The sequence below is a fragment of the Chrysochloris asiatica genome, unplaced genomic scaffold (assembly GCF_000296735.1).
Source record: "Chrysochloris asiatica unplaced genomic scaffold, ChrAsi1.0 scaffold00077, whole genome shotgun sequence".
NCBI classification, from domain to species: Eukaryota; Metazoa; Chordata; class Mammalia; order Afrosoricida; family Chrysochloridae; genus Chrysochloris; species Chrysochloris asiatica.
In genome coordinates, this window is record NW_006408595.1 from 6,583,538 (window position 1) to 6,596,473 (window position 12,936).

Genomic DNA, 12,936 nt, shown 5'->3' on the forward strand with positions numbered 1-12,936 from the left:
ACAGAGCCTTTTTAATATTGAAAAATCAAAACAAGAAACTGAACGTTCCATCACTAAGCAATATAAATTTGACCATCTAAGCTTATAAACCCTGACTAAAATACAAGCAATCGTTTCATCCATAAATGCTGTTTCTGGGTCCCTAACAAATCTAGTACTGCAGTGTAACAAACATCTTGCAATTCAGGGATATAAAAATATCAGCTTTAAAATCTGAACTGTACAATATGTACATTAATATTTGCACCATTAAATTAGGAATACACTTAAGTCTATGAAATACTACATTATAAATAGCAATGTTCTTTTCGATCTGTAGCTGGAGCCAACACATCTCAGGGAAGTATTTTTTTAGCTGGGTAGTGAGAGTTGAAAGGGGACAAGTTGGCCTCACACAACATGATGCACAGTGTTGGCTAGGTCCATGTAACTATGCATGCCTCACAACAAGACAAACCGATCAGGACCCAAGCCAACTTGACTAACAGAACTGACAAACACTATTGCTTTACAAAGGTGGTTGAAGTCTCCATCTTCTTAAATCAACACCCCCACGTCCATTCACCTTGGTGATAGTTTCTTGAGGATTCTTTCAGGGATCAGAGACCAAAGCAGCCATATAAAACTGTAATGCACCCAATAGGCACAAGATGTCATGTCAACCTGGCAACATCCAAGGAGGGTAAGCTGGAGAAATCACACTTTCCAAATGTTAATCTGACAGTGTAAACAGCAGTCGAGTTCTCATTTACATGGGCAAAAGCACTTTAAACTATTTTAGCAACTTTCCTATGGAAGAAAAAGGTAGGGTTCAGATGGCTAATGGCTAAATTTAAACAAAAGCTCTCCACAGCTACTAGGCTTATGAGATAATACAATTCTTGCCCTTGTGTCCCTTTTTCTTCTTGGATTTAGTTGTCCTCTGACCAAATGGAGGGGTAGGGAGCGCAGAGGTTGGACTAGAGAGGTCATCTGAATAGTAGGCATATCTCTGTGGCCGTGGTGGAGGGATTGGTTGTCCAAGAAAATAACCTTCTTCTTCTGAATCGGAGGAGGAGGATGAGGAGGAGGAACACCAAGAATCATCCTCACCGTAGAGTCCTAGGAACCTGTTCATCCCCGGGTTCTGGAGTGCATAGTCGGACGTGGCGTGGGCATATTGGCCATAGAGATCAGCATTCTGGATGTACGCTTGGATCTCCCGGGCACTTTTATTCTGGATAAATTTCTCGTAGTTGTCTGGAGTGTAGAGCCGCAGCCTGTCCTTAGGGGAGTATTTTCTTTCCGTGACAAGATTCAGGGCATTGTCAGAGCGAGACTTTCTACTTCTCCTGCGGCGATGATGGTGAGACCTGGACCCCCTCTCCTCAAAATGGTAGACCCGTCTCCGAGTTCTTTCACTCATTGGAGGCTGCCGGATTTCGATGTTGTCATAGTTTCCATTGTCAATGACGTCATCTGAAAACTTGACCTGCTGTGGTCTGGACTGCGACTTGGACCTTCTGAGCACGGGCAGGTGCACTGGCTTCTCCTCAGGCATGATCTTCTCTGGACACAACTCTGAACTGAGACTCTTCAAGGACTCTGCACTCCTGTGCAGCATGGAGGAGTTCAGAGTCCCCATATTGCTCATTTTTTCACAATCCTCTGCCTCCATTTCCTCAAAGTTTTGAAGAGAATATAATGATGGCCTTGCCTTACTTTCCCCATCCACCGAAGCTCCTAGAACAGAAGACATGGCGAGACATGATTCCCAAAATTCCCAACAGTCTAACAAGGATCACAAGCTACTGAGAAGGAAGTTTTTTTCAAAGAAAATGATCCTCAACTGTCAATATTTGATCCAAGGGGCAACCAATGCACAAACAGACTGAGTACTTGGTTATCGAGTCTCGCATCTGAACCCAGCTGATTTGGAGCCAGAGATCAGTTACATTGCATGGAATGAGCAACAAGAAAATTTAAAGCTCTTCATAGAAGCCCCTTCTTTTAAGTTCATTAAGACAAGGTGTAGAAGCTTTGTCCTGACACCATTAAAGCCACATTGAAGCAGCATTCAAACCTCCTTCTGCTGTATCCACATGGTCCCTATTTATGGGCAAATCCTCATCTTATACCTAGAGTAGTATTTAGCAAACAATACCCCAAGGACCAAATCTAGCCTGTAGTCAATTTTATATGTAAAGTTTTAATTGGAACACAGCCATAACCATTTGTCTATGTATTGTTTATGCTTGCTTGCTACAATAGCAGTTGAATATCTGCAATGGAGATTGTATGGCCCACAAAAGTACTACTGTGGCCCTTTTTGGGAAGTTTGTAAACCCCTGACCTAGACCACTATATTGGTTTCCGCTCATCCACTCTCCTCCCCTTCAGCCCATAAAATAAGATTACCCTTACTTTCAAAATGTTCTCAAAGTGGACATTGCATTCCTTTGCTTACACCAGGGCCCAGGTGAAGTAAGATAAATAAGTGTATATTAACAGACTGTAAGGGACAATAGGAAGGACTAGGAACCACTGCCAGTATTTTCTATAGGTAGGCTGGTTTCCAGCCCATTATTAAGGAATATCAGCCTTAACACTTACACTTGTACAAGATGATGTCTGTTTTTGATATTAAATGTTAAGATACTTAGCATATAGTGTCTGGTATAAAAAGGGTACTCAATAACTTCATTTTACCCACCACTCCTCCCTCAAGTCCCCTCTGTTGTAGGTCTTAGCTTTGACAAGTCTGTAGAAGCCGGGCGAATAGCTTTGCCTTATCCTTCCTCGTAACTGCAGCACCTGGGTTCTTTCTGGTAGGGGAGCAGCCACGAAGGCCTTTCCTGTTTATGTTTCACCAAACCTTTATGAAAGGACTGTATGCCATTAGTTTGAACACAAGACTAGCCATGTAACAGCAACATTTCTGCATCCAAAGACTTACTGCAATATGAGATCTGGAAGGGCTGTGATCTAGACCCAGTCTTGCCCTTAAAAACCTATGTAATGTTGGGCATTAACCTCCTGGTAATTCATGTTTCCTCATTCAATGATATCATACACTCTATATAATTCAGGGTTGTTTCAAGGATAAAATTTGAGTAACCTATACTAATGTGCTTTGAAAACACTCAAGTGAAATTATTTATAATTTGAGTATAATATGTTTAACTGTTTTTAAAAGCTATCCACTGCCAAATGTTATGAGCTTAAAGTGTGCAGGCCAATTTTAGAGTCTTAAAATTCATATAGCAAAATTCAAAGAGTATAGTCTCTTTCAACACAATTCAGCTTCATACTCCATTATTCAAAAACATTAATTTGGGGCATACACCTTACCTTCTTGTTCATGTGACAACTGCACAAGTCAGCTCATTAACAGTCACAGATTAAGGTATCTTTTCAACCATAGAAATCCCAACACCAGTTAAACACAGCTAAAGTTAAAGTGTCTTATTTCTATAAGCCGTGGGAGACTCTTTGGTGTCAGCGAGGCCTGAATTCAAATTCCCTGCTCTATTATTTATCGACTCTGATTTTGATTTGAAAAAAACCAATTTCTTCCTCTTTAAAACACAGATGAACACCTCTCCTGTATGGTTGTGTTGAAAACATATGTTACACATATGCACACATATATGGATGCATGCATATACACATATGGGATTGCTATAGTGTTTAATATCTAATGAAAATATTCCTTGGTTTATAGTTTTAAAAAAACATCTCTACTGGTGCTGAACTGTAATTTTTTAAGTATGCTTGCCTACTCCTTCAAATACCCCATAATCCCTAGATTACATACCTGTGATATTAGACAAAGCCAAGGAATCCATAGAATCCCGAACACTCTGTTCCGGTTTCAAGTCTGACAAACACTCCAGAGAATCTTCATACCATTGTGTTTGATCATGATTATATCCTGAGGCCCCATGGTCCAGCTCCAACTCTTGGAGCCTTCTACTGCTTGCAGGGCCCGGGTGGCTGCCATAAGCAGAATCCCCCAGTCCATCCTGTGACTGTGCCCAGTACATATCAGACTGGTACTTTTTACTTGCAAGGCTCTGGTTATTTTGCTTTAACTCAGTCTTATTTTTAACCATGTTATCAGATATCCAGTGCTCACCCGCTCGAATATCCATCTCACTGGGCTGCTGCTGAAAGAGGCTTTTATCACCGAACTTGAGGAGGAGCTGAGTCATATAATCTTCATGCTCAGCCCATTCTTCAAGGTCTTCTGGGGTTTCATGCTCTACTCTGCCTTTCCAAAATTCTTCATTGACAAAACTTGCTCCTTGCCTAGTGAGACTCAAATCATCCAGTTTCCGAGAAAGCGTGTCGTCAGCACTGCCCGAGAGGCCCGGGAACTTGTAGTTCAGAGCAGGGGACAAGAGCAGAGACTGCCTACACTGATCTGCTGACCGACTGCTCTTTCCCATGCGGACACTTCTTCGGGAGTCTCTGGAGCGAGCCGACTGGAAGGCAGAGTCGGAGGAGTCGGAGGCATGGACGTCTTCACCAAGGCTGCATGTTTTTGAGCAGTAAATCTGACCTTGTTTGGGAAGGAAGGGACATCCCAACAAAGAGGCTTTACACTGAGCACAAGAAAAGCACGCTTCTGTTGCATGCCAGTGCTGACCGTCATAGGTCATCTGGGCATGATCGACACCTGTTTGGACAAACAATAGTAGAGTGAGGGTTAGTTATGCTTCAGCTTGACACGGAGGAAGAAGGAAGAAAGGGGGACAAGAAATCGGTATTGTGGCCATGAGAGAAGTGTGTGTGGGGGATGACCGGGCTCTGTCTGTGGCTACATAGGCCCCCTCACTGTACACAGGGTTTATTTCTAACTCCAAAGTCAACACTGAAGCGCTCCTGCCAGCCTCCAGACATGTGCAGGCTCCCAGCTGAGGTTAAGTTAAGGCTGACTGGATATTTCCTTATAGAACATGCTGCTGCTGAGTTGGATCCCCACCTCATGGTGACCCCATGCACAATGGGATTGGACCACTAGGAGCCACAGAGGTTTTACGGGCTGCTTTTCAGAAGAAGGTTTCCAGGACTTTCTTATTAGTGTGTGTTAGTCTGGAAAACTCTGCTGGAACCTGTTCAGCATCATAGTCATACACACGCCTCCACTGACAGGCAGGGAGCGGCTGCCCTTGAGGTGCACTGGCTGGGAATCAAACCCAGGATTCCCACCTGGAAGGTGAGAATTCACCCATTTAAACCACCACTGCCCCAGCAGAACACTGTTGTTGCTAAGTGCCGTCAAGTCGGTTCTGACTCATGGTGACCCTGTATAGGAGGGTTTCCAAGGAGCATCTGGTGAGTCTGAACCACCGACCTTGCAGGTCAAACCGATCTTACATGAGCTCCACAAATAATGAGAATCAACGATGTATCCATTTGTCAAAAACTCACCAACCATTTAAGATCTGTGTACCTTAAATTAACTACATGTAAATTATGCCTCCACAGAAAACAGACATAAAAGAAAGAACAAGACCATGGCTGACCACAGACAGACAAATGGACATGTGACAAGGCAGAAACGCTGCACTCACCAATGTGTCCCCCACAGGTTTCACAGTATTCTGCATAGAGAGATTCGAAACAGCCACAGCAAAACGGACGGTCATCCTTCATGATGTACCTCTGCCCTCCCAGGACCGTTTCACACTCCAGGCAACAGAAATGTTTCATGTGCCAGTGACGACCCTCAGCTTCTGTGCACTCATCAGCAAAAATGATCTTTGGAAACATGAAAGGAAATCACTGTGAGCCACTGTTAAGGTCTAATAATAACCTGATGTTTTCAGGGCTCCTGAAAGAAGCACATCTATAGCTAGCTTTGTTTCTTTACAGCCACAAGCTGAAACCTAACTTTATTAGTTACGAAACAAGAGCAAAAATAGGTCATGTTAAAAAAGGGAATGAATCTAAGTGCTAAGGAGCCCTGGTGGTGCAGTGGGTTAGGCATTGGGCTATTAACATCAAGGACAGTGGTTCAAACCCATTGGCCACTCCACGGAGAAAGATGAGGCTGTCTGCTCCCAAAAGATTTACAGTCTTAGAGAAACTATTCTGGATTACTATGAATCGGAATTGATCTGATGGCAGTGAGTTTTTGTTTTAAGTTCTTACTAAAAGCTTAAAAAAATCAATCCCCTTTTTACACTGGCGTTAATTCATTTGGTCATACCCCTCCCTGCCACCATAGACTTTGTTGGCATAGTCTGACAAAACACGTTTAACATTTACTGGCCTATGTGTGTGTTCTCATAGAAAGAAAATGTATAAAAAGGTCTGTGGAGTCAGCTAACATAATCATAGGTCTAGGGATGCTGCGTTGTATGGCCAGCACGTGTACGCTTCATTTGACCTAGCAGTCATCTGCAGATCGAGGACTTAACATTTTTTCTTATAGTTTGGGTTTCAAAAAATATTTCTAATAACACCTCATTGGGAAAAAAACTAGTCAAGAAATGCATAAAAGTAAAAACTGAAAGTTAACTGCCACAGATTGAAAGAGACTAAGGAGAAACATGAATAAATGTAATAAAGTAGTCTGGATTGAATCTTGGAATAGAGATAGGACATTAGTAGACAATCTGGGAGAATCTAAATAAAGCTTGTAGTTTAGTTAATGTATACTCAACCAATATTAATTTCTTAGTTTTAATAAATGTACCATGGTTAAATAAGATGTTGACTTTAGAGGAAGCTGGGAGAGGAATATACAGAAAAACCTCTGTAGTCTCTTTGCAACTCTTCTGCAAATCTACAGTGATTTTAAGATAAAATACTTAATGAAAAAAAAGAATGAAAGAAATCTTCCTTTTACACTATCATCCTTCTCCACATGCCAGTATGGGTAACAACTGTTAACATGGTTTATGTCTTTCAATCTTTCTGAGCACATATAAATACGGCTTGTTGTTGTTAGGTGCCATCGAGTCAGTACCGACTCATAGAGACCCTGTGTCGAAACACTGCCCGGTCCTGGGTCAACCTCACAATTAGTACCACATTGTTTTTCTTTATTTAATAAAAATAAGATTATCTGAGACATAACTCTTCTAAGCATCTTTTTTCCTTTTATCAAGGACACCAAACTTACCCCTGCCCTTTCTTTATTAGCTAAGTATTCCATTACATGAAAGTACAAGGGTTATCTTAAAAATCTACATATAGAGCAAAAAACCAGGAGCTGTTTATGTATTTTTCTGTAGATGTGACCAGTGGAATATTGGCTGATGGAAGCTCATTGTTTCCAGTGTTAAGGGATGAACTCTTTTACCTCATCACATGCTGAGCAGCGTGGTTTGAGCAGTTCAGCATGGTGCCTGCCACAGTGAATTTTTCCATCCTGATAAAAATAGATGAGGTCGACCAGCAGCTCATTACACGTGAAGCAGACAAAACAGGATGGATGCCAGCAGACGCCAGGGCCCGCACGAGAAGCAAACACAGCAATTTCACCTCCGTTTATTTTCAACCCACACTAAAAACAAAAGGATTCAAATTTTAAAATGGTGCTTTTTAAATGTCGGGATTCTCAGCTTTTCCCATTTACAGTCAACCCCACATTTGTCATGAAAGCTTTCATTCTTTCCTCCTCCTGTTAGTGATTAACTGTCTCTTTAATGCTGCATTATTTGTGACTCTCAACTGCAGTGAATATGCCTCAGGTATACTATGAAGAGTCACTGGTCACTGTTTCTAAGAAAGGCCTAATTGGTTCACATTAATCGTGGTTTTCCTCAGCCAGCCTCCTGCTGAGGAAAACCTTTCCTATTCTGAGAACCGCCAGAAAGGGTGTGAATGTCTTCATTATGTCTCTGCATTTAAAAAAATTCAGGTAGATCCTAGCACCTCCCACCGTGCCAGGATCCCATGACAGCCAAGTCTTTATCGCATGTTTACCTTACATAAGGGCCACACAAAGCAGTGGAGCCAGTTTTAATAGAGATTAATCCAAATGTAATAAACAACAAAACTTTCTTTCTCTTTCTTTTTGGAGACTCTTCGAGCCCACGTGTGTGCCAGCCCTACCACTTACACTCCTAAGTCATTCCATCCACACCCTGCAGAGGGTTACCTGCTCACAGATGGCATGCATCACTGCTCTGGACAAAAGTTTGATGGTTCCTCTTCCAAGTGCCTCTTTCTTCCGCTGCGCACTGAACACCTGCAACTCCTTCTTCTCTTCTTCACTCAAAGACTGGCAATACCGCACCTGCACAGAAATGAAAATAGGGCCCTCACTGCAGCAGCGCAGTCTTCCTCACCAAGTCTTCCATTCTCCAGAGTTCCATTTTCATGAAATAAAAACATCAAAGTGAGCTGGCCTGCCTTATGAACCCCAGCTTTTACCAGGACACCATACCTAAATCACATGGCATCTCTTTAGCCAAAGGGAATGCAATTTGAAGGAACAATTGTTTCTCAAGAAGAAATGTTTAAGTCCTTATTAGAGGAGACATAAAAACCAGTGTAAAACATGAAGCTTTCTATACAAGGGTTAAACCTGGTAAGTTTCACTTTCATTAGAAATTTCAATCAGTTCATCCTCAGCCCTCCACTACCATAAAGCAGTCACCCTGTTTGCAGGGCCAGTGGCATTTCAGGGATCTGTAGGATCCTGATCATTGGTGGGTGGCTGCAAACACTATCCCAACTCACTTGTGTTAAAAGTTTATAATATTGTACTTTAACACCCTCTTCTCCTAAGGAGTGGAAAGCTGTATTCTCCAGCCAAATTTTAACCAAAGAAAGGCTAGAGAAAGTCCAAATATGGTTTTAAGAGTGGCATCTGAACATTTAGCATATACATTTTCTTTTTTTCTAATTTCACCTTCTTCCTGTTATTTTACCTCATTATCATGTGGTGGCAACTGGTACAAAAGCTGTTTGATACGATGCTTCTCTCCAGGGCTGTTGACATAAGGAACCTTTTCCTCAGGTAAGCAAGCAAAATAAAGCTGGATCTGAAGAAGAGATGCAGAGGATATCAACATACAGATACTGATGCAATCTTGAAAAACAACTTTCCCCTTTAGGTCCAAGGATTGGGCCTCTTGTTGCTAAATGAGAAGACCAGCTGAGCCAACTCAGCAGAACTGCAAACCCTCAGATAACTAGCACCCAGCTGCTAAATTGCTCTTCAGGAATGTAACTTGTAGTGACAATTAGGGACATCATAAAATATGCACATTTAGTGCTATTATTCCTTAGCCAGCTTTCCAAGGGTCAGCCAACAGATGAGCTCAGTGTCCTGGGTGGCTTCTGTAAATGACCAAACAGGTTGTGTGCCACTGTGCAAAATTCAGCCACCACTTAAACAAACACGTTCAATTTGTTCTCTGAATTTTACATGTTACAATGACCAAAGTTGTTTTGTTAAACTCTGGAAACTCTACCTTATCAGGTTCTCTTAAGCTTCAGCTCTCCTTGCTTTCCATGGGTACTATTTTCTAAATATCTGAGGTTCATATTTCCCTAATGAAACTGGACAGGAGCCATATGAGCTATACCTACTTCTGTTTCAAAGGGCAACTCAAATTTTTGTTTGTTTTTCTGTTGTATTTAAAGGAAGATTCCTTAATGAGCACTGTAAAGAAAACAAGCAGTGCTGAGAAATAAAGAATGACAGTGACTCAAGGAATATAAAGATAGGCTATTAGGGAATTTGGGTCTGTCTGCGTCACAATATGTTCTTGTTGTTAAGTGCCCTCAAGTCAGTTCCCTACTCAAAGTGACCATTTCTGAGGAATGGCTGGTGGGTTTGAACTCCTGACCTAAACAGTCCAATGCTTATCTTAGTATCACAAAAAACCTACTCAGCCTACAGCTTCAAGAAAAGTTTCTCTCTTAATAATTAATTTGCCAAAATACTGCTTTCCTAACTGCAGCAGGAGGACTTCCCACCTCCATTCTGCTAGTATAGAAACCTTGTACATGGTTGTAAAGATTTATTGGATACCAGTTACATGTGCACTAGGCCCTGGGTGAGTAAGGACACCTGATTCCAATGTGTATAAGTGGAAGCAATGGTAATGCAGTGTTGAATTCCTGCCTCTCCCCCACCCCACAGGACAGTCAGGCTCAAGCCCCAGCCAAAGCCCCTCAAGGGCAGCCCCTTCCGGTCTGTCACTGGAGGTTTACATACTGCTACGATGTTCAACAGATTTCAGCAGAGCTTCTAGGCAAAGACAGACTAGAAAGAAAGGCCTAGAGATCAATTTCCAAAAGTCAGTCAATGACAACCCTATAGATCACCCTGGTCCAATCTACCACCGGTCGTGGATGGTGCAAGCCTGGGGAGCATTTCATTCCGTTGTGCATGGGAGTTGCCATGAGCTGGGGGTCCACCTGATGGCAACAACAACAACAATTCTCAAAGTAGTTCCCACCAGACGGAAAACATCTCCAAGACTCAGAAGTAACCACATACCCAATTATCACCACCTTTCATTTCAAACCTTTATAAGAAAATCTAACACCAGCAACATGACTTCATCATTTTATTTTATTTTGGGAAAAAAATAAAATTAGGTGTGTAGGTATGTTCTCATCTTCCCTAAAATGACAATATAACCAAAACCCAAAATTAGTTATTTAAAACTTTTTCTCAACTGAACATTATATGTTGTTGTTGTTGTTGTTAAGTGCTGTCAAGTCAATTCCAACTCACAGAGATGTAATATAGGGTTTCCAAGGAGCAACTGATGGGTCAGAACTGTCAAACTTTTGGTTAACAGTCCAGTGCTTATCCTACAATGCCACACTAAGACTCCAAACAGTGTACAGTATATATATATTTTTGTATATGCAAATTTATTTAAGGTCAAATTTCCCACCAGTAACACTTTAGATTATTTCTTACAGCTCTATAGATCTGCCTTCCAAAGCAAATGCATTGCTGGGGACTGCTGTGAAACTTTCCTGTTTCATTATCTTATTTGTTGTTATGGGAAAACAAAAAGGTTAAATTCTTTCACTTCCTCAAAAAGGACTCATCAGAAATGCACATAACAAATGCAAGCTGTCTACTGGATTCCACTCAGTAGGGCACAAACAGCATCATTATTGCATGTCTGGTACCAGGAGTTCAAAAGAGACAGAAAACTTTCATCTAGAGATGAGTATGGCTTTAAAAAGCAAAAAAGGTGTTGCAAGTTGTTATGTAAATTACAATATATATATATATATATATATATATAGAGAGAGAGAGAGAGAGAGAGTCCTAGTGCGGTGCTGTGGGTTAATGTGCCAGACTGCAAAGCTGTTTGAACTGCAAGGTCAGCGGTTCAAATTCACCAGCTGCTTCTTGGAAACCCTATACAGGGTTGCTACGGGTCGGAACATATGTTGTTGTTAAGTGCCATCAAGTCATCATATATATATATATATATATTGTTGTTGTTAAGTGCCGTCGAGTCGGTTCCAACAACTACTCTATACAGGGTTTCCAAGGAGACACTGGTGAACTTGAACCGCCGACCTTGCAGTCAAATGGCTTTGCGGTCTGGCGCATTAACCCACAGGGCCACACCAGGACTCATATATATATATATATATATACATACACACAAACTATGTTTTGAAAACAAGGGGGGTTAGGATGCTCCTACCTGTTCTGGTCGAAGGCCCGGGGGCACCCAGGCATACTCCTCCAACGCACAGCCTGAGTCATCATCTGATGTGGAGCTTCTCTGACACCCAAAGGCGAGTTTGCTCATTTTGGGCTCCATCTCCAATGGCATAACAATAAAGTCCAAAAGTCGGTTCCCTCAGTCACAAGACATCAAGCAGTGGATGCTGCGGACAATGTAAGAAAAAACAAAGACACTGAAAACCTAAACTCATGACTCTCATCCTCCACTTTTTATTAGATGCTGATTTAAACATGCTGGTGGCACTGTAGGAGAAGCACTAGACTGCTAACCATAAGGCTGGCAAGTTCAAACCCACCAGCTACTCAGAGGGAGAGAGATGAGGCTGTCTGTCAGCTCCCCTCCAAGGATTTATATTCTCAGAAACACTATGCAGGGTTGCTATGAGTTAGAATGGATGGCAGTGGAGTTTTTTGGTTTGGGTAAATAACCAAATTACCAGTGTCACCATCTCTTCCCCCCAAGTCCACCGAAGCTTAAAGTCTAGGTCTATACCATTCAGAAATAGCATCCTTATTAGCTCAGTAGTCTCGAAAATGCCATCAAATGTAGCTTATTTCCAGTTGCCTTTAATGGATGTCTCTCTGTACCCTGTTCATTCAAAAAGTTTTCAAGAAAATTGCTTTGTTGACTTTCTGACTTCCTACGAACGAAATCCCTGTGCAGCCGAGTCCCAGAGGAACAGCACCACTACTCCAGGCCAGGAAAAACAGCTCCAAACACCCCACGTTTCCTGAGAGAGTCCTGTCCACATAGTGTGCAAGCAGTCCCCTGGGGCACGCCGCGTAGGTCCAGACTTCTAACAACATTTTATAAGACAGTAAACTTCATCTGCTTGCTCAAATAATGCAATGACATGTTTTTGCATTATTAAATCCTCAAGCCTTTACTACCTACCTAAGGGCTAAAGTCTTCCAAAAGCTCCAGGTTAAAATAAAATCCAGTGACTATGAATGTTTGCATTATAAACAAATATCAATTTAAATAAGTAGGCAGTCCCTACTATGTGTGAAATATGCTGGCAGTCAATTATTGGGCAAAGTGAAATGTTAATCCTCCTCTAAATGGGAAACTTCCTCAGATGAAGGGGCTGCAAAGGTGTCAAGGCAACAGCCCAGCCCTAACACCCAAAGACTTTGTTATCACCCCTGTCCTCTGCCTGTCTCTTCCAAGACACTAGAATCAGATGTAGCTTTTTATATCTACTACAGAGGTAGTTTTTCATACATAACTGCTTTGTGGTGCTGTAGGATAGGCACTGGAC

At 41.8% G+C, this 12,936-nt stretch overlaps 1 protein-coding gene across 1 annotated transcript; it reads right to left on the reverse strand.

The window, feature by feature from the left end:
• PRICKLE1 (prickle homolog 1 (Drosophila)) lies at positions 1-11,825 on the reverse strand. The gene is made up of 7 exons (XM_006865314.1): positions 11,631-11,825; positions 8,871-8,984; positions 8,096-8,233; positions 7,295-7,498; positions 5,559-5,745; positions 3,797-4,660; positions 1-1,722 (listed from the first exon to the last, which is right to left on the reverse strand). The coding sequence occupies exons 1-7, from the start codon at positions 11,760-11,762 to the stop codon at positions 863-865; spliced, it is 2,499 nt and encodes an 832-aa protein (XP_006865376.1). The 5' UTR covers positions 11,763-11,825; the 3' UTR covers positions 1-862.
• Between the last annotated feature and the right edge of the window lie 1,111 nt (positions 11,826-12,936).